Source organism: Saccopteryx leptura, chromosome 3, assembly GCF_036850995.1.
Source record: "Saccopteryx leptura isolate mSacLep1 chromosome 3, mSacLep1_pri_phased_curated, whole genome shotgun sequence".
In the NCBI taxonomy this organism is placed as follows: domain Eukaryota; kingdom Metazoa; phylum Chordata; class Mammalia; order Chiroptera; family Emballonuridae; genus Saccopteryx; species Saccopteryx leptura.
In genome coordinates, this window is record NC_089505.1 from 269,139,463 (window position 1) to 269,162,511 (window position 23,049).

General features: G+C 40.2%; 1 protein-coding gene across 5 annotated transcripts in view; it reads right to left on the reverse strand.

Moving 5' to 3' along the window:
• PPP1R21 (protein phosphatase 1 regulatory subunit 21) overlaps positions 1-18,276 on the reverse strand; it is a 63,804-nt gene extending 45,528 nt beyond the window's left edge. Inside the window, exons 1-5 of one of the 5 annotated variants that reach the window (XM_066378310.1) lie at positions 18,176-18,238; positions 11,410-11,648; positions 8,378-8,446; positions 3,621-3,767; positions 845-946 (exon numbers count right to left, since the gene is read on the reverse strand). In XM_066378310.1, the coding sequence (XP_066234407.1) occupies positions 845-946; positions 3,621-3,767; positions 8,378-8,446; positions 11,410-11,457 (366 nt within the window). In that variant the 5' untranslated portion in view covers positions 11,458-11,648; positions 18,176-18,238. Of the gene's footprint in view, positions 1-844; positions 947-3,620; positions 3,768-8,377; positions 8,447-11,409; positions 11,649-14,023; positions 14,096-17,872; positions 18,148-18,175 lie in introns of those variants that run through there. The other 4 variants (XM_066378311.1, XM_066378308.1, XM_066378312.1 and 1 more) reach the window with 4 other exon arrangements.
• Between the last annotated feature and the right edge of the window lie 4,773 nt (positions 18,277-23,049).

The following is a 23,049-nucleotide window of genomic DNA, read 5'->3' on the forward strand; positions in this document are numbered from 1 at the left end:
ATCTTGTCTATAACCCGAGGACTGCCTATACTATAACACTTACAATATGCTGAATGTTTGGAGGCAAACATTACTCAACATTCTATAAACATCTGAGGGCCTGTCATGAGTGCAACCCTGTTCTGCAGCTGGGCATAAAAAACCAACATGGTTTGTACCCTAACAGTCATTACAGAGTAACAGGTGAACAGTAATAAGTTAAAGGCAAACACTACTTCTTCATAAGCCCCCATCTAAATGATCCAACCCCCTGGCCAGTTGGCTCAGTGGTAGAGCATCAGCCCAGAGTGTGGATGTCCTGGGTTCAATTCCCAGTCAGGACACACAAGAGAAAGCAACCATCTGCTTTTCTACCACTTCCCTGCCTCCCTTCTCTCTCTGTCTCTTTCTTCCTCTCCTGCAGCCATGGCTCAACTGGTTTCAGTGCATCAGCGCCAGGCCCCATGGAGCCTCCACCTCAAGTGCTAAAAATATCTTGGTTGTGAGCATGGCCCCCAAAGGGGCAGAGCATTGGCCCCAGACAGGGGTTGCTAGGTGGATCCCAGCTGGGGCACATGCAGGAGTCTGTCTATCTCCCCTCCTCTCACTTGGGGGAAAAAAATGATCCATCTAATAATTTCCTATATAAAATAGTGTTCTGTATATTTCTATATTGTTAAGTTATAAAGTTACTCTCAATGAGATTTAACAAATGAATGACAGTGATATATTACCTAGCAACCACAGGGAACATTAAAACACTTGTACATACACAGAACACTCTATTTTGCATTTGTTTTTTCCATATTCCAGATCATACAACCCATTTTTAAATTCACATGGAAAAACAGAAAGATCTTCTCACTTGTATGTGCAACCGTTCATTCTCTTCTATCTTCTTTTGCAGATCTTCATCAAAGACACTCTTCTGCTCTTGACTCAACTGAGAAGAAGAGTCTCCACTTTTCTGATAGAAAGAATAAGTTATGTCCATATAACTTTCATCCTTTAGAGAAACATCCTAAGGTACACAGATTCTCTATCACCTTAGTAGCTTGTCTCTTCTACGTGTTTGTCATTCTCAAAAAATCCTGCAAAAGGTATACAGTCCATCATTTAACTTTTCCTATGTGACACAAGTTGGAACTGCAAATATTGCAATGGACAGGAAAGCTTAAAAAAGAGAGAGAAAAAAACATATAAGGCTCACTATTCTTTGTAGATGAATTCAGGAGTAGTTCTGTTGGAAGACAGAGAAGACCCAAAACCTAGGGATACTGAAACCTATATAATTTTGTTAACCAGTGTCACCCCAATAAATTCAATAAAAAGGAAAAACAAACAAAAAAACTAGTGATATAAATATGCTAACAAATACCATTTCACTTTAAATTTTTGGTTTGGGAAATGACAGTTTTAGCAATCCACGAATCTGAGTTGTTAAACTCCTCTAAGATACTGTAATAAATTACTTAGCATTCACAAAGATAAGTTTGTACAAAAGTTCGCATAAATTTCTAATTTCAAAAAAACAAAATAAAGCTGTTACAAACAGAAGAAAAAAGCTCAAAGATTATAAAGAATACCTTCCTTTTGCTTTTTACTTTTTTAACCAATATTAACTTTTCTACATAGAAGAATAGCACTATTTAAAAGAGCCAAAAATGAACATTTGTTTTCATGGAATATAAGAACTGAGACTATTCAAGGGACAGCCTAACAATGAAACTGTGTTCAGACATCAGTCACCACACTTCTCTGCCTTTCTTGTGCCTTCATTCCTCACTGCAAATGAAGTCACTTACTGATGCAATGTGAACCAATAATTAGAAAACTCTTTGAAAACAGAGTAGCTATATTAAAAAATGTATCAAATATCCACTGTGCTTGGGACAGAAGAGGAGCACAAGGAACTGCTGAATTACACACTCTGTGTCCTTGGAGCTTACAAATTTGGATAGCTTTAATTAACGTGATTCCAGGAGTGTGACACCAGAACCTCCGCTAGAACAGCCCTGGAGGGCACCTCGCCAACCTGGGGAGCGCGGCTCAAGCACAGATGGTTCAAGTACAGATAGTTATTCCTTCCCCAATGGTGTTTCAGAATTTCCAGAGTTCGTGTATTTTGACAGTTTCCCAAGTGATTCTAATACATACCTGTTTTTACATAATCCTGTGATGACAGGAGTATCATTCCCATTTTGTTGATGGAGAAACTGAGGTTGCGAGGCTTAAAAATTTGCCTAAAGTTATAAAACTATAAATTGCAGGCAATGAATCCAAGCCTGGGCTTTACTGCCAGCCACACTGTGCTGCTACAGAGTTACTGTGGGTCTTCTTTTTCCCTCCTACACCTCTATTCTAACAGCCTCACATCTACACACTTGGGAGTGTTGGTCTATATACACACATACATGACTTAAAGATTCAATCACACCTGACTTGTGGTGGTACAGTGGATAAAAGCATCGACCTAGAATGCTGAGGCTGCCAATTCTAATTCCTGGGCTTACGTAGTCAAGGCACATATGAAAAGCAACTACTATGAGTTGATGTTTCCCACTCCTCCCCTCTTCCCTTTCTCTCTCTCTCCTTTCTCCAAAAAATAATAAATAAAATCTTTAAAAAAAAAACAAAAAAAACCCCGAAACTCAATCACTAGCCCTAATCCTTAAAAAAATGCAACTTCTTTTTTTTTTTTTTTCATTTTTCTGAAGCTGGAAACGGGGAGAGACAGTCAGACAGACTCCCGCATGCGCCCGACCGGGATCCACCCGGCACGCCCACCATGGGGCGACGCTCTGCCCACCAGGGGGCGATGCTCTGCCCATCCTGGGCGTCGCCATATTGCGACCAGAGCCACTCTAGCGCCTGGGGCAGAGGCCACAGAGCCATCCCCAGTGCCCGGGCCATCTTTGCTCCAATGGAGCCTTGGCTGCGGGAGGGGAAGGGAGAGACAGAGAGGAAAGTGCGGCGGAGGGGTGGAGAAGCAAATGGGCGCTTCTCCTGTGTGCCCTGGCCGGGAATCGAACCCGGGTCCTCCGCACGCTAGGCCGACGCTCTACCGCTGAGCCAACCGGCCAGGGCAAAAATGCAACTTCTTAAAGTACCAGATCATCCATAGAATCTTGACTCACTACATAAACCATAAAGGGAAAAGTTTATTTTTACCTCTTTGGACAACACTACCAAATTGGCCTCATAAGAATGAACACTTAGAAAAAATATCTACAGCAAGCCTACAAGCCTACGGTGTGTAACTGCTACTTTCAAGTGAGCAGTTACACTCTGGCAATGTTTCTCATTTTATTTGCCAGATCTTGAGTTAATGGCAACCTGGTATAACTGAAGATGTCAATAATTTTGGCCAATATGAGTTATTCCTTTCATTTTATCAGCCACTAAAGCAAATATATGCATGTTGCTCTTAAGAAATTCTTTCAAACTCACATTCATATGAAAATGCTTCTAATGCCTAGTATATGTTAATAGTAAATACCTGCTTTCTTGACCTGATATCCAGGTGTAATAATGGAATATTAGAGAATTTGGAGGTGGGGGTCTTCTGTTACAAGCAGGATGGCCTATAGATGTCTGTACCTAACAACAAAGTGACACTACCTTGCTTTTATTTGACCTACCTTGTTTTTCTTGCCTCGGGGTTCACTTAGAGACAGTTCATCTTGAAGCAATTCTACCCTCTTGGCAAGCTGCAGATTTCGAAATGTCAAACTGTCCATTTCCTGCTGTAGCTTTCTCAATGATTGGTCCTTCATTTTTAGTTGTTCCTACAAAGTGAAAACAAACTATTCTTTATAATTTAGCCTGGAGGTTTAAAAATAATAAAAAAACAATTATTTTTGCTTCACCAAAATATAATCAAAACCTCTTGCTTCAGAGAATTCCTGTTGTACATTTATCATTCCAGCCCCTGTTTTTAGCTCTGTTTAGTGGCAAAGACATTTTTTGACCAGACCAAGGAAATTCAGAAATAGAATACAAATACTAAAGTAACAAGACAGCCATCAACTTAAAGTAAAATACCCACAACTATCTGTTACTATACAATGTTGTTATATACGTGTTGGCAGTGAGCAGACTCAAAGCCTGAGGCTACAATTTTATAAACTTGAATTTTTAAAGATAACCTCAGACTCAATTGATAACGCCCTTCAGTGAGTAAGAACAAGCAGAAATAAATTTGTATTCATTTTTTTCTATAAACCCTCCCTGAATTTAAATCTGTCAAAAGAAGTCTTTTCTATAGACTTAACTAAACTTTATTCTGATTTGTCAGAGATAAAAATCATTGTTATCCTAACACAAGAATATTTTCAGCTGCTGTTCTACATGAATCCCCTTTAAAGTTAAGTGAAAAAAGAAACAAAATATAAATATATCTTATTCAGGCCATTCTGTATTGTTTATACCATAATAGGGTAAGAAAATGAGAAACTGGATAAATATTTTATTCACTCGATTTTTTAAAAAATATTATTCTAACTACATTTTACTTATAACATTCTGACAACTTTGTGTTCACTGGTAATCAAATACAGACAGCCATATGCTACTTTAAAGAACTGTACTTTTAGGCCCTGGCCGGTTGGCTCAGTGGTAGAGTGTCGGCCTGGCGTGCAGGAGTCCCGGGTTCAATTCCCAGCCAGGACACACAGGAGAAGCGCCCTCTCTATCTCTCTCTTCCTTTCCCGCAGCCAAGGCTCCACTGGAGCAAAGTTGGCCCAGGCACTGAGGATGGCTCTATGGCCTCTGTCTCAGGTACTAGAATGGCTCTGGGAGCTCTGGCCGGTTGGCTCAGTGGTAGAGCGTCGGCCTGGCGTGCGGGAGTCCCAGGTTCGATTCCCAGCCAGGGCACACAGGAGAAGCGCCCATCTGCTTCTCCACCCCTCCCCCTCTCCTTCTTCTCTGTCTCTCTCTTCCCCTCCCGCAGCCAAGGCTCCATTGGAGCAAAGTTGGCCTGGGCGCTGAGGATGGCTCTATGGCCTCTGCCTCAGACGCTAGAATGGCTCTGGTTGCAACAGAGCAACACCCCAGATGGGCAGAGCATCGCCCCCTGGTGGGCATGCCGGGTGAATCCCGGTCGGGCACATGCGGGAGTCTGTCTGACTGTCTCCCCGTTTCAAACTTCAGAAAAATACAAAAACAAAAACAAAAAAACAAGAACTGTACTTTTATTATTTTCACTTTAAAACCACTGCAAAGCTAAGATGAAGTCAAGTTTTAATGAATAGGTGATTGAAGTTTTTGAAGCAGCAAACTAAAAACTATAGGCTGGTGTTGGGCAAACAAATGTTTTAGACTTGCTCACTTGTACTTTGCCTGATTGGTGCCTGAGCACGAAGCAGCACCACGTGTGTATAGTGTGTATAGTCTATGTAAGGCTGCAGGTGCTTGTCCTCTGGGCAGATTGGAGATTGCAGATTGCCTGCCACCACTGAGAGGCCATTTTTTGCTACTGTTTGCCAGAGAAGGGGTTCCCCCCCTCCCTTACGCCTGTTTGCTCATGAGCCCTGAGAGAGGAAAACGGTTTTCCCTGCCTGCCTGCTCGTCCATCCACCATTACAATGCTCTAATAAACCATTTTCTGGCTCCACAGTTCCTTTACCGGCTGCCCGAGTCCAAGGTGAACCTGCATGGCCATGGCCACCAGCCTTACATATGGTGCCTGCAATCTATTGACTATTTAAATGTTGAGAGCTGGGCTAGAGCGATAGAATAATATGTTTTGAGTAAGTAGAAAAACATTGTTCCTTTCTATTGTTTGCTTAGTAGCCCTTGGTTTTCAGTTGAGATTCAATGATAAATTTAGTTCTACCATGTCCAAATTATCAGTATTTCAAATTAAAGACATTCAAATCAGTGAATGCTTATTGTATCCACAATTCATTGAAGAGACAAACCCAATATAATTAAAAGCCTACTAAACAGAAGACATCCTAACATTCCTTTTGAGTGAACCAGCAAACTGTCATTCTTACTATAATTATAATGACCACTGCAATGAATGGTAAAACAAATTTCTTTACATCTTTATAATTAAGTAATCACTAGCTGACTAATGCTCCAACTCCATTACCCAATCATTAATTTCAGAAGACATTTATCCCAGACTCTCTATAAATCCTAGTTTGTGCAAGGGGGATGAAAATAATGTTACCTTCTCTTATAGAGTTATCATGAAGATTAACTGAGATGCCTGATACATAGTGAGTGTTCAATAAATAGAACCTGCTGTCAACATCACCATACCACCATCACCCCAATCACTTCATTAAAGTTAATCAAACATAACCAGCAACAGGGTGTCAACCCAAAAATGGGCTATAAAGACAAGCTAGGAAATACCGTATTTTTCACTCCATAAGATGCACTTTTCTCGCCCAAAAGTGGAGGGGAAAATGCCCATGCATCTTATGGAGCTAAAAATATAGTACTTTCCCCACTAACAGATTTTAAATATCATTAGGACAAATATTGATCATTTCATCAATAATTCAGGCAAAATAATAACTCGACTAACAAATCTTGACTATAAAGCTTATTTTTAATCATGTTGGCTTGGGCACAGAGAATTTTGGAAGTATGGGTAAGGTATCCTGAACTATCTCAGCCCTGAGTCTATGGAATAGCATGAACAGGGGGCACTCTTTTTATTTTAATTTTTAAATTCATTTTAAAGAGGAGAGAGAGAAAAAGAGAGAGAGAGAGAGAGAGAGAGAGAGAGAGAGAGAGAAAGGGGGTAGGAGCAGGAAGCATCAACTCCCATATGTGCCTTGACCAGGCAAGTACAGGGTTTCAAACTGGCAACCTCAGCATTCTAGGTCAACGCTTTATCCACTGCACCACCACAGGTCAGGCCAAGGGGGCATTCTTAAAAGATGATTTCTTTAGTGTTGGGTGCAACACTGGCTAAGTAAAAGGACATACTTCTGGGTTCCCATTCAGGTAACTGAATGAAACTCTGTAGGATATGTCACTGGCTAGGGGCTACTCCAGAAAGAGATAAGGGAAAAGAGAATCCTAATCCCTTTAGTCTAAAGAAGGAACAAAGAAGAGAGCAAAAAAAAATGAGGTAGGCAGTATACAGGGGTGGGCAAAAGTACATTTACAACTGTTATATTAATAAATAATAATACAAGAATAAATTGTGTAGCCTGGCCAGGTGGTGGTGCAGTGGATAGAGCATCGAACTGGGATGCACAGGACCCAGGTTTGAAGCCCTGAGGTCGCTGGCTTGGGTGCGGGCTCACCAGCTTGAGTGCAGGGTCGCTGGCTTGAGCATGGAATCATAGACATAATTCTATGGTCGCTGGCTTGAGCCCAAAGGTTGCTGGCTTGAGGAAGGGGTAACTCGCTCTGCTATAGCCCCCGCCTCCCCTGGTCAAGGCACATATGAGAAAGCAGTCAATGAACAACTAAAGGAGTTACAATGAAGAACTGATACTTCTCATCTCTCTCCCTGTTTGTCCCAATCTGTCTCTCTCTCTCTCTCTCTGTCTCTGTCACACACACACACAAAGAATACATTGTGTTTCACATATTCACAATTGTAAACCTACTTTTCCCATACATGCATTTAACTAAAACTTGGCCAAGAAAGAATCCGTATCCTAGAATTAATATATCCAATTAAAAAAAAAAACAGCCTTGGCCAAATAGCTCTGTTGGTTAGAGTGTCGTCCTAAAGCACAGAGGCTGCCAGTTCAATCTCTGTCAGGGCACACACAGGAATGGAGTGATGTTCCTATCTCCCTCTCACTAAAATCCATAAATAAAAAAAAAGTAATAATAAATAAATATATATATATGCATATGTATCACTAAGCAATATTTATTACATGTCAACTAGAATGAACTAGAAACAAATGCTTTCATCTTCTACATATTAACAAACCTGCTGATGGTAAAATATCAAACTGAGTGTCCTGATTAACACAGGTTATTACTACTAAAAAGTTCAACCCAAACACAAGATTAATGATTCACACTTTCAAATCCATTTATTAGGGAACAACCATCTGAATACTGGGGATATAAATATGAATATGACATGGGCCTCCTGAGAGTTCTGTCAGTGATCAAGACAAGAAGCCCAATTAATCCAGAAGAATTTAGCTAAATAAAGGCCTTGAGGTGTAAGAGAAATGCATTAGTTGAATAATAGAATTTTTTAATTTTTAGCTAAGAAAATCAAAGAACATAATATTCATAGTGAAAAAAGAATAAAGTTAAACACAAAAACTGTACTACTCATCGCTATCCCTAGTAAATTAGTGTCAGAGTTGGGACTTTAACCCAGGAAACCAACTAAATTCCCTGCTTTACGCACACCAAACACTACTCACTCAGCCTCACAATACAAGTATCCTGTTCATACCTTTAAAGCAGCAGAATTTGCTTGTTCATCCACAACAGCTTTTTTCAGGACCTGATTCTGAGCCCGAAGCTGAAAACAGAATAAGAAATAATTTTTAATTTAAATAAATCACTCATAGCAAGAAAATCACTTATGATTACTTTATAGGAATCATAACACTGAATAACTATCTTCTCACATATATATGGGAACAAAAATATTAGGCCAGAAGAGGATAGTAGGTACCATCATTCTTCTACTTTTCAGACAAACACACAGTGGCTGAGGTGTCCAATGACATAAAACATAATCTGTGGCAAAACTGCAGCTAAAATCCAGTTCTCTCAATCTCTAGTACATGGTTCTTTGTGTGAAACCAAATCATCTTCTTAAATAAAAACTATTTTCCTTGAAACTCTGGCAACACCATTCATCTGTAAAATATGTACAATTGGACAAATTATGAAATAATAATTCTATAGGAAATCAAAGTGTAGGGCATCAATATACCCAGCAGGACAATTTTCCTAGCATTAGTTGTGCAAATGTCATCGGGAATGGCAACCTGTCAACAGGCATCAGCTGAGGCAGTGACCAAAAGCAACTAAGAAGCAGGCTCTGTTCAGAAATTAATTCATAATAATAGCAGCTAGGATCCGAATGCTCATCACATACCAGCACTGTCCTAAGTATTTTACATATATTACTTCATTAAACCTCACAACCCCATGAAGTAGGCACTATATTATCTCCATTTTACAGAGAAGCAAACTCAGATACAGAGAAGTGGCAATGCCGAGATCCAAACCCCAGCCGTTTTGACTCCAGAGTCACAATGCCATTAGACAATATTGGTTACTGTTTTATAAAGCTACATACAAATGAGTAAAGGAGGGGAGCCTTTGAAGAGGTAGGACTGGAATTATTTTTTCTTCCTAGTTAATTTTTTTAATTGAGGCACACTTTTATTTTATATAAAGTATATACAAACAAAAAATTATACAGCTTGACCAATGTATGTGTACATCAATATAACCACCACTGGCAGAGTTTTGAAATCTACTTCTGTAGAAAAGAGTAATCGACTTCTGTAGAAAGAGGAACATTCTCAGCCAGATAACACAGAGTGTGGAAGTATAAACAGATCAGTGCAACGCAGCCAAAGCCAAATGCTTATAGACTAATAATCTGGGGTTCAGTACTGAGACCTTGAGAGACTGGGTTCTTCTCTGAGAAACAAAACAAGTGTGACAATATCATCGATAAGAATAGGAATATTTTAAACTAACCCTTAAACTGAGTATTTGAAACTCAAGAGAAAATTTAGCTAAGATTTTAAGAAGAAAAGCAGAAATACTGCAGGATAGTCGGTTTGAGCAAAAGACAGACTCAGAGATGAGCTCCTTCTATTGTTATGTTCACAATCACAGTTCACTACCACAACAGAAAAAAAACCCAATCTTGCTCTACCAATTTACCAAACAATATAACCTTCAGAAACTCACTTAACCTTTCTGAGCCTCAGTTATATGGTCTAAAAAATAAGTAAATACATCCATCTACCCTATCTTCCTTCTTCTGTGGTAGTAGTGAGAACCAGAAAAAAAAAAATATGTAAAAGCACTTTCTAAACCATAAAGTGCTTCACAAATGGAAACAGAGCTATTTACTAAAATAGACTATAAAGGGGAATAGATATATTTCTTATCGTTTGCCTGGTGTAAGGCATTGCACTAAATGATATGGAGAAGAGAAAGAAGTAAAAGAAACGGTCTCTGTTTTCAAAGCGCTTACAATTTAAAAAGGGAAGGCACTGGCCAGTTGGCTCAGCAGTAGTGCATCGGCCCTGCATGTGGAAGTCCCAGGTTCAAATCCCACTCGGGGCACACAAGAGAAGCAACCATCTGCTTCTCCCCCTCCCCTCCCCCTCAAGAAGCCATGACTAGAATGAGCAAGGTTACCCGAGGCACTAAGGATGGCTCCTTGGCCTCATCTCAGGCACTAAAACAACTCTAGTGCTGAGCAACAGAGCAGCAGCCCCAGATGGGCAGAACATCAGCCCCACACAGAGGTGGCCGGCTAGATCCCGGTGGGGGCACATGCAGGAGTCTGTTTCTCCCCCTATTTGCCTCTCACTTGATTTAAAAATAATAATAATAAAACTAAAAATAAATAAAAAGGAAGATGAAAGATCAGCAGCAATCCTAGTATTTTCTGCTTTAAGAAAAAGGTTGTATAGACATTAAATTCTCTAGTACAGGGCTTGGCAAACTAAGGCCCATGGACCAAACTGGCCTGCGACCTATTTTACAGTTTTACCGCAACACAGCCATACTCATTATCTATTTATTGCCTTTCATTGTCTATGCGTTCTTTTGATCTAAAATGGCAGAGATGAGTAGTTAAAAACCACATGGCCCCAAGCCTAAAATATTTACCATTAGGCTCTTTACAGAAAAAGTTTGGTACCTCTGCTCTAGAAGTTCAGAAGAAAGAAGTATCACTTTAATGTTGGCTTCCATCAAGTAATAATTTACTTTTTTACATAGTCGTAGATAATGTGTTACCTAAGTAACAAAATTCAATGAATACTTTCAAACCCAGTTAGCCAAAAGATAGCAATACTACTTGAGTATTTGGCTTCAATGCATAGCCCTGTCCTATCTTTGATCTGTAATGTCTTCTTGGTGTGGTATAATATATAGAAGCTCCTAGTGACTGCTTCAAGGACTAGAGATGAAGCTTGAAATTTTCTAAAACGTAAATTTTCTGTAGGACCAGACTATAGAATTTAAATAAAATTTAAAAGAACCTCACCTTTCATGTGTAAGGCACACTTAAACGCTACCTAAGCAAACTGAACAGCCTACTCTATGAAAGAGAAAAAAAAAACTTTCAAATCACTGTTGTTTAGCATTTAATCTGACTATAATGAAAAATGATTGGGATTTTCCTTTTGAAAATAGTTTGCTAAATTAATAACAATTCAAACATGGTTTCAATGAAACTGCCTAATAGAAAACACAGCTTTCAGAAATATTTCTCTAAAATACCTTTCTATTATGTAGTAGGTAGAAAAGGATGACAATGATAAAAGGCATGCTCCACTGCTATGTTAATTACACTTGGGGGTGTCTGGCCTTTTCCTGCACTTCAGCATCGCTATGCAACACTTCCGCATTACTGGGCCAGCAACTTGCCCTGCTGACACTGCTGTCGTCAGTCTGGTCATTTAGGATCTATTTCTTCTCACCAGCATCTAGCACAGTAGGGAGGCACACGCACATTGTTCCTGTTGTAGAAATAGAGATAAGATCACCAAATGGTCCTTAATGCCTCCAGGAGATAAGTGTGGAGACTCCAATACACATGGACATACTGAAGTCTCCCTTAGGGAGGGAAACTCCCCAGGAGATGATACTGCCTATTTCCAGCAGCTGTGTACCAAACTCTTCCCTTCCATTCAGTAGAGGGACAGCACCTCTGAATCCCAACTCTGTACCCTGCCTCCTTTTACACCTTATTTTCCATTTTCTTGTAATTTTCTGATTTGCTTTGATTTAACTCTGAAAGCACAGCCCTTCTTCATGACCAACCAAACCCCAACTGTTCTTCTAAGAGCTCACTTCCTATTTCTGGTCCTGCTTCCTCTATAAATTTCTTTTAACCACTCCCTGCGGTCCCCTTATGGTCCACAGTGAGCCTGCCCTTCAGTTCCCTTGGCACTTGCTAATACAGTAACAAGACAACTCTTACTAAACTGTTCAGTTTTAATTTTATGTTTAAAATAGTAAATTTTACATTTACTAATTCACATATGATTAATGATTAATTTATGATTTCTCTATTAATCTCCCATCTGCCAACTAAACTGTCCTTCCTGGTAGAGACAATGGTATAATTCCTTGTAGCTCCTGCCTATAATGAAAAATCAATGTGATGGAAAGAGAAAGCACTTAATAAATTTTTAGATAATCAAATTAAATACGGTATGCAAATAGTGTTTAAATGTAATGCAGTATACAACTGTAAGAGACTGTCACTACTTTCACAGTGCCTCAGACCCTTCTCCACATAATTTGAACCTCATGGTCCTATTGGACACCAAGCATCCTCAAAAGCCCTGGGCCTAACTCTCAAAAACCAGTGTCCTGACCTGTTCTCCGTAACTTTGGTTCTAACGCAGCCCAGCCTCAGTCAGGCTTATCACAAAGCTATTTCTCCAAGGACAGAGTGTAGCAGTGAGCCAACTATGACCTCTCTCATGTCACTTTGACAATCTGTGGTGGGGTAACTGGCCCAAGATTAGGAACTTACTACCTTTGATCACAAACTATTGGAAGAGTTAGTGGAGAAAGAGAGACAAATCATCTACATGAATTTTCTCATCTAATCCTCAACAATCTTCTGTGTTAGAACCACTCTCACACAGATATTTTCATACAATGGCATTTCAAGATTTACATGTTTTATAACCTTATAAAACCAATATTTTAACATACAGTTTTTCTTCATTACAAATCAAGGTATAATATACAACAGACAACCCGTGTCCCAGTCCTACGCCTCCCCGAAACCCTGGTTTGCAGCTTCAGAATACTGAAGTCATCTAGAGACCCCAGCTACAGTATCTCGGGCCTTGATGATCCCTAAAATTCCTTCCAGATTTAACATTTTAAATATTCCAAAGCCCTGGGAATACCACTGAGTCTTTTTACCTGCTTATCTGTTCTTCCCCTTGGAAGGGGATAAAGTATTGGTGGCTGTGTAGTCTCCTTACAAGTGGCTGAGGCTATTTGGTCACTGAGGAAGGAAAAAAACCTTCTCCTCTCAGACCGGTCTTCAAGTAGAACCTTTTCTCCTGCTCCAGCTACCATGAAGGGAAACTCATTACGAAACTCCCAACCCCAGCCCTTGCAGTCTAGCTGCTCCATCAGAGATTAGATGGGTAAGTTGAGTGAAAAAAAAGAGTAAGGGTTAAGACAACCCTCTTCTTTCTAAGGCAGCGGTTCTCAACCTGTGGGTCACGACTCCGACGGGGTCACCTAAAGCCATCGGAAAACACATAATGCATATCAGGTATTTACATTCTGAATCATAACTGTAGCAAAATTACAGTTATGAAGTAGCCACCAAAATTATTTTTTGGTTTGGGGTCACCGCAACATGAGGAACTGTATTGCGGGGTCACGGCATTAGAAAGGTTGAGAACCACTGTTCTAAAGCCTTGCTATTCCAAGTGTGGTCTGTGGACAGCTGCAGCAGCATTACTTGGGAGAGAATCTGAGGCCCCACCCCAGACCGACCAAACCAGAATCTACAATTCAACAAGTCTTCAGGTAAGTCACATAGACATTTATGTCTGTGATGCACTGATCTAGGGGCCAAGCTAGGACTGTCCAACGCGTGCCTACTTAAATTATTTGAAATTAAATAAAATCTAAAATTTAGTTCCTCAATGGAACTAGCCACATTTCAAGTGCTCAACAGCCTCACATGGCTAGTGGTTACCCTCTGGATAGCACAGATACAGAACACTTTCATTTTCATGGAAAGTTCCATTGGATAGCACTGAACACACATTGATAGCACTAAAGCCGTTCCAATCCAGCTTTAGCAGTCAACCCTATAAACCAGGGTAACAAAAAACAAAACAAAGGCCAATACTCAGTTTTAATCCATTCCAGCTCCTGAGCCTGTTTTCTCACAGGAGGGGTAGATTACTCAGGTTTCCAGGCCCCCCTACCTGGAAAGTAAACACATAGGATCATAGCTGACCTTTCCCCAGAATGAATAGCTCTATACTAAGAACACAGGTCTAAGAAGTTCCTAAAGGCAATATTCTTCATAACTAAAAGAAGCATCAATTGCAAAATATATTTTTAGAGAAATAATGGATGTTTGGTTTTTCTCATTGGTTGCTATTGCCTCAGAAAGGGTTTGAAAAAGATATCTTTGAGAAAAAGCTCTTATACTGGTATCACTCCTTAAGCAACAGTTCTCAAACTCGGGTGTACATCTAAATCGCTGGAGAGTTTGTTACAACACAGATTGCTGGATCTGACCACCAGTTACAGGTTCATTAATTCTGGGGTGGAACCAAGACTTTATATTTCTAACCCATTCCCAGATCTAATGATGCTGACCCAGGGGCTGCAGATAGAGAGCCTCTGACCCAGAGTAACACAAACTTTAGACAGACAGAACTTGAAACTTGCTTACACACATAATATGGTGCCACGTAGGAGTGCAGAAGCCCCTGCAAAAAAAGCAGGCTAAAATCAAATGAACCAGGAACGCTTTTCTCCTCTATAATGATACACCAGATCCTCAGAAACAGAGCAGGCCATGGATGAACACCAAGTAAAAAATGGTCTTTAATTTGTCATCAACAGTGTAGTAAACTGAGGGCTTGATTAGCATTTCCTCACATCTCAAAGAGGTTGCCTCCATCTGTGGCCTACTAACTTCATAACCTCTGAAAATCAACGTCTACATACCTTCTCATCTGCTTTGGCCTCCACAGTTCATCTTCTATCTAACTAAACTCTCAAACTCCTAAGTGTGCTTTTTCCCCTCTCAGGAGGAAAGGCGATTATGACCATGGTTCTTAAGCAAGCAGTGGGCTCATTCCTGGAACACAGGCTGCAATTTAATTTATATAAGAATAAGAACATTTTGTAAACGTCCTTGGTTTAGGAATCATGTTTGCTCCTCTCGATATGCAGGATTCCTACAGATTAAGAGAAAATCTTTTTTTCCATTGTACCCTAACTGGAGATCAACATCAGCCCACAATCTCTCCACCAGGGAAGGTAATAAAAAGACAGAATATCCCTTCCACAGGGACAGGGTTGAAGGTAGAACAGATCTTATCTAGAAATAGCTTGGCAGTAGAATTGACAGGAAATAAAAAGCACATGAAATCTTTTGACCAATCTCTGTTCTCTTGTGTTCAGAAATTTCCATCACATTAAAAATTTAAAGGATGAAAAGTGGTCTGGCCCAATAGGAGAGAATAACCCCAAGTCTGACAGACCTGTTACAGTTTCCTTAGATCTCCTCCTCCTGTCACATCCTTTCCACAGATGTCCCCCTGTAAGGTCGGTGAATAATGGGGGATGGTCACATGGAGAACCCAGACCCACGAACTTTGGCTAGGACAGCCCACAACCAAGCGCACCAAAAGAAGCTTCGCAGGAACCCTTTGGAAAAAAGCGACCATCTGCCAGCCAGTGAGATTTCACCACGTCATATTAGCTCGACTTCCCTAGAGGGACCCTTTAAATATCTCCCACACAGTTTAATCCTTGCGACTTCCCTGTCCTCCATCTTTTCTCGGGGCCAGGAAACCTCCCCGGGCGGGTGGGATGCATGCTCTGTACTCAATAAAGCCTTTTGTTATTCCACACTTCGTGGCTCCAGCCCCTTCCTTCCTTCTTGGCGGGAAAAATATCTTACACCCCCAAAGAATCTACCTCAAGTGTTCTACCCTGATTCACTCTTAAAGTTCAACTACTGTCTTTATGGGAATTATTCCAAAAGTTTTAGCCTTCATCCTGACATTTAGTCAGTCCATCTCCACTAAAAATTTTCAGCGATTACCCCAACATCAATCACCTCAAGCTACAGTGTGAATAACATGATGTGCCTTCCAATCCCCAAATCCTATGCCTGCATCTAAAGTTTAATCCACCTCTTCACTTCAGATCGGCTCACCTTTCTGCCCGCCCTGTGCTGTCAGTGGCAGTCATGTTCCCTCATTTTGGAACTTCAAGGTCAACAGTCTTTTTCCCTCACTCATCATGTCCCACAGAATGAAAGAGACACAAGGATGAGCAGCTCATACATTCCTTGTATCTGTCATGAGTTTACTTCTCTGTGAAAAGCAGGCACTCAACAAAGTAAGCTAAAAAGTATTTTTAAATTCCTAAATCTAGGGCCCTTCTCTATCTTTATTTAACCCTATATTACTCTCCCCAAACTATTTCAACAACCTACAATCTGGTCTTCTTTTCACCAATCTTTCCCTACTTAGATCCACTCTCCAAATAGTTTACTTGCTAAAAGTAATGTTACACCTCTCTTTAAAAACCTCTGATGTTTCTCCATTATGTAAACACTAAAGTCCAAACTTCTTATTTGACATTCATGATGGGGTCCAAATTACCTCTCCAACCCTATTTCACTACTCTCTGCCATGCATCTTAATGTGCTTTCATGTCAGCAAACATAGCCTGTTCCCTTCGCCAGGAATGTTATCATCCTTCCGTCCCTCTTCCCTACTCCCCAGCATGAGTAATTTCTACTTTCACCCTCCATCTCCATTGTGCTCCCACGGAATACACGTCACAGTGTATTATAAGTACATGCAGTGTTTGAACATTCCGTTAAAGAGATCTCCTTAAACTGGAACTCCACCTCACTCAACCGACTCTGGTGGACTATTTACAGGGGGGCACATAAGTGTCTGTTGAACAAAGGAATAAAATATTTCAAAGTTTTTATTACTTTCTTTGGGAGGTTATACAATTTTCCAGCAATTCAGTCACTATTTGAAACATTTTTGGAACTCCCTTTGCCATTTGAAACTGCCTTCTGAGCCTGTTTACTGTCTGAAGAAAAAAAAAAATCTTACTTTATACTCATGAAACATTTTCACCCCAAAATAGTAGAGCCAAGTTGTGTACTACTACCATGCTCCATCCCACTTCATCATATGGATGTTTCGAACAACTTCTGGCCCTTTCAATCAAGAAAATATTATTTCAAAGGAGGAAAACTGTCATCACTGACATTGTGCAACAGGCTCTTAGGACAATTTCAAACAGAAATGCAATCTGTGCTCATGGTAGCACCGTTGGAGTAAGTGTAGTATCTCAAAAGGCTCCCATTCAATGCTGAAAAGACTCGTGTGTATGTTTAGTCATGGGTTTTATTTTTTCATTTCACCTTGCTGAATATTTGTTAAATTAAGTCATAAGAAAAACTGTGTCTCAGTTTCTCCAAATTGTTAAAAGGGGACTAAGTCTTTCCACTGCCCCCATGAATGCCATAATCATTCAAAACTACGCTTAATGACTTCTAAATCGTCTTTCACAGATATAAGATTCCGCTTTTTTAACTTCATTAGAATATTTTTACGGCAGAAACATCCTCCCCAGAAGCAGTCCTTTTCTTATATCATAAATACGACAACGGTACCTAATTCAACATGTACTGAATGAATACCTGCTGGGTGCCCTGCTCCACTCCAAGTGACGGAGGGAAGGGAGAGAAAAGGGCCCAGCTCTAGAACTGAAGCTTTCAAAAATCATTTCCAGACATCTTGCTAATTAATCACTGACTACATCGTAACCACCATGCCTGATGAAGCAGTTTACATGCATGACTCTATTTACCCTCCCAAATTGAATGGGGGCAAATAAAATCTCTTTATTCTCATATCATCCCTGTAGGATGGGAGAAAGCTTGATCTTCCCCATCACTGGGCTGGGAAAATTGAAGAAACAGCACCCTCCCGGCCAGCACCAGAAGCAGAATCCAAGGTTTCTGACATCCAGTTCCACGCCCGCTAGTTCAGTGACAAGGAAGAATCAAACTCTGCTCCTTCCCGCAGAAACGCACACGAACCAGACACCGCCCGTCTCCATCTCCTGGGAGCTGCAGGTGGAGGCTAGGTAATCGTGGACAGAGGTGGTGGAGGAGGGAAGAGGGGTGCGCGCCGTGCCTCCTCCGTGGCACCCCGCCGTCCCATTAAGTCAGGGCAAGCCGAGGCCGCAGGGCCGGGGACCCCTAATCCCCGCCCACGGTGGATACCTTCGAGTACTCCTGAGCCAGCTTCTGGTACTTCCCCTGCAACTCTGCCGAGGCCATGGCCTCCCCCACCCCGTCCAGGCCCGGCTGCCCGGGCCGTCCAGCCCCGCCCCCCGCCCCCAACCCCAGACACGCTCCGGGTACGGCTCTGCCTGCGCTTGTCTGCTTCGCCACCGCCGCCGCGCCTCCTCCTCCTCCACTTCCGGGTTCGCCCAGGGGCGGGGCGACTGCTAGGGGCGGGGCGACGTCTCAACGTCACCGCCCCACCCTCGCGCGCCCGCCCGGTGCCGCGCGCAGCCTCGGTGACTCGCCTAGGCTCGGCCTCGGGGTCTAGGAGCGCCATCTTGACGCATGGTTCAAGATGGAGACTTAGGACCGAGGAGAGTCACGGAGGAGGGTAATGATGAAAGTTCACAGAATGGGCGGGAGACCGAGGAGAGTAGCGGTGGTTGCGAAGAGCGGAGGACCGGAAGAAGAAATATTCTAAGCATATCAAGAATTCTGGCCAACCCCCTTTCCTCTTCCCCGCTGGTTCCCATGGTAACCGTCTGGTATTTGATGGTTACATCTTTCAGAACGTGCACCCAGGGAAAGACTTCTGTATTCTGCTCTCTTTATCCGGATCTGGTAACACCGGACATGCCCTGCATTGTAAACTCTCAGACCTATCCCAAATGTATAACACTTGCTGCTGCTGCCACCCACCCCTGCTCCACACCAGACAAGTCTTTATTGCCTTATATTTTGACAGTGAGATTTTTTGTGTTCTTTACCCGCTGGATCGCTACCCCAAAACGCAAACCACATCAGAGACTTTTTTAGTGAAATGGATAAAAAGACATTAGAAATTTTCAGGAATGATTCTTGCGACGCATGCAGATAGGGTGGACGTTAACAAATAACTGGAGAATTGGAACAAGAAGTATTTTGCCTGAGATATTTGACGCCACTTTGCCTTGAATTAAAACCCTGCCTCTACTCATTTATTAAATAATTTTTGAGGACCTATTATATGTTAGATTTTTTTCTAGGTATTGCATTTATTGCTACACAGAAATGTTCATTGATATAGGAATGAAATAAATTCAGAGTTCATGTTTGCCATAAATTACAATATAGCAGTTAAAACCAATAACTAGATCTGTACAGATCAACATGACAAAGTACTATGTTTAAAATGAACTGGCTGTATACTATAACATGAAAAGATACATCTAAAAAGCATGAAGCAATATCTGTATTGTTCACGAACACATGAACATGAACTAAAAGAGAAACAAGAACTAGAAGGGTACATATCAAATTATGGATAGTGGCTGCTTCTAGTGAGAACAGAAGAAGGAGTGAAACAGGAGAACAAAGGAGCATAAACTTTATTTAATTTTTAAAGTAAATATGACAAAATGTTAACATTATCTAGGTGGTAGGTACAGGGATGTTAGTTATATTGGCAATGTAGAATGCTTGAAATTTTCCATAATTAAAATATTGTTTTTCTGGTTTCTTGTTTGACTATATGTATGGCCAGCATTTTATAGCGAAAGCCTGAGTCTATGCATTTTACAGCCAACTGTAATGTGTAACAGGATTACAGACTTTTTAACATGTTTATATTTTTTAATTTGTTAATTAACAGCCACGTCCTATTGTTCAGCAAACTTTAAGAACAACAGTTTTTATTATTATTATTAGTTTTTATGGTACCACCAAGCAGCGAAATTATATACTGTACATGTATTTCTGTGGTTTGTAATGTAATGGAATTTTCAATCATCTAAAAATAAAATGCCATCACAGAAATAACATTCCAAAGAAAGAATGTGCAACTTTGGTTATAGAGCCTGTGTAAGTTCTTTTTACTAAATTGAGAAATTTATTTTCCATTGCTTAATCTACTTACTCTTTCAGATACATTATTTTCAATTCCCAATTAATAAGTCTGAATACATTAAAGTTAAAAATATCTTCCCCCAAGACACTATTAAGAAAGTGAAAAGGCAAGCCAGAGAGTGAGAGATGGTGCCAACATATATATCCAACAGGGGTCTCATCCAAGTATATAAAGAGCTCTTACAAAATCAGTAAGGAGAAAGGCAACCAAATAGAAAAACGGGCAAGAAACTTCAACGGCATTTCACAAAAGAAGATATACAAATGGCCATTAAATGTACAAAAGTGTGTTCAGTTTCATTAGTAATCAGGAGGAAGTGAAATTAAAACCACAATGCTATACCATAGCTAAAATTTAAAAAACTGACAAGTGTTAGGACATGGAACAAAAGAAATTTGTAAAATGTTGGTGAGAATAAACACTGGAACAGTCCTTTAGGAAAAGAATTTGGTATTACTGACTCACCTGAAAACACACATATTCATGATCTACAATTTGATTCTTACATAAATACTTAAAAAAAAAAGTGTGCATGTATTCACCAAGAATATTCACAGCAGCATTATTCATAAAAGCTAAAAATGGCTATCAACAGAATAAAGATTGTGCATTCATATAATGCAATACCAAACAGCAAGTTTAAAGAACTGAATTATAGCTAGTTAACTACTAGATAAATCTGAAAAAAACAATCCAGAACAAAAATGCCGAATCCAAAAACAGATTGTATGACTTCATATATATAACATTAAAAAGAAAGGAGGCAGAATTTAACCATACGGTTCAGAGATGCGTGCTTGGGTAATAAAACTAGAAAGAAAAGGAAATGATAACAATAGAAATCAGAAGCTTGATTATTTTTGAATGTCTCATATGCTTTCCACCAATAGTTCCCAACCTTTAAACACGGTACACTTGTGGGGACTGGTGTAAACTAAGGTGATTTGGAGCTATTGTAAACATACAAGTTTGTGATGATGATTGAAGTACTTTAAAACATACTGTTTTAGGATTTTTTTTTTTCAGTTGCAGGTGTCAGAAACTGACACTAGATTGCACTCAAAGGGGAAATTTTACTAGAATAGAAGGATGTATGTATAGGTCACAGACAATAGGAAGAAAGGACCAGGGCTGGATAGCTCAGTTGGTTGGATAGTCTTTCCGGAGTGTGAAGGTTGTCGGTTCACTTCTTCAGTCAGGGTGCATATAGGAGGAGCAGCTCGATGTTCCTGTCTCTCTCTCAAAGAAGAAGAAAAAAAAAAGAGTTGCAGGAACTCATGTACAAGTTAGACTGGGGATCATAATGCTTCTGCAACTTTCATACTCTCTACCTGGCTACCTCTGCTTCTGCTGGGTAGCAAGCATAGCAGCCCTCAGGTCCTGAGCCCCTCACTTTTCCTTCAGAGGAACTAGGTTCTACCAACAATTGGAAAATATCTAAGAAGGTCTCTGCTGGCCCTTCACCTTGGGTGAAGTACATCCCTGTGTCAGTCAGCTCTGGCATAAAGTCTCAGTCATGTAGGACGGGCAGGTCTGCTGGGAAAACTCCTAGGCAGTGACCAAACCAAAAGAGACTAGATTACACTTTCCTCAGACGAAGACTTCAGTGGTAGGTTGAGTGAGGTACCATAACCAGAGAGGCTATGAGGACCAGGAAGCAGCACCAGAACCTGCTTGATGCAACTCTAAGGTCCCCTGCCGTGACCTCAAAGGCACAACATTCAGAACAAATGAGGATTTTTCTGAAAGGAGAAACTATTGTAAACTAAAAGAAAACTGTTTTAACTGAAAAGACGGAAATTATTAACTGATGAATTAGGCTTTCCCAATGGTTGGGTTCAAATAATTTAACAACCGACACTCTGCCCTGATGACCATTTTAAGTATAAAAAAACGATATACCAAAAGGTAGTTTATTATCTCGTGCATTTAATACCTAAATAAGAACAATAAAAGAGGTACACAAAACTAGATTATAAGAGTTTTAAAATATTAATGAAAAAATATTAAATAATACCTGACAAAAAAACAATAAAACTGTTATTTAAGGTATTTCCATACTGCTTCTTAATTGGTGTCCTCACTTGTGATTTTTTTTCACCTATGGAAGGAATGAACATTACTATGAGCACTTAGAATACACTGTTGCACAGATGAACGTAAAAAAAGAGTAAGGAATGTAAATTTGTGATTTCCACAATGGACAGCTGCCCAGGCACCCACCTTAGAAAAAACCCTGATTACAAGTACCATTTTAACAGTCGGTTCGCCAAACTCAACAAAAAATTAGGTGTCAGTTCTGCCGAACTGGTGTGAACCGGCTGAATCCCACCACTGGGCTTTCCCCTTCCAATGGAAGACCAGATCTGTCACAGAAAAAGGAAAGGCTTCATTTTTTTCTACACTTCTAAGCAAAGCATGGATCAATTATGGTCACACAGCAAGAAAAAGTTTTGGTTTGTATCATTCATGCTCCATCCTGTACAAGAAAAGATCTGGAATAAAAAAAGACTTGAGGACTTCTTTATGCATCATGAAGGGAATCATGATGGAGAACAGAGCTGTTGACCATTAGTTCAATGTAAATGAATCAACAATATATATTAAATAAGGGGTCTGTAAACAGAAACATGTCCAAAATAAGGCATTGATCAAGTTGAGTGAAACTTACAATAATCTAACCCTTTCTTTTCCCTAGGAGCAATTTTATTTGCCAATTCAGTGTTTGTGGTGATTTTATAGAACTTAATTGCTGTAAATAATAAGATTCAACTATATGTAGATAGAGAACAGTGTGGAACTTCCTTTGGTCATAAAGACAGTGATCAATTATGCCATTGAGTTTAGACAATATTGTACATCTCTGAGTGAGCATTATCTCTTGGTACAATAATGTCTTGTGTTTTTCATCTTTGTATACATCTGAAAATGAAGAACTTCTCTCAAGCTTCAAAGCTCTAGCTTCTAAAATCATACACTCTACTTC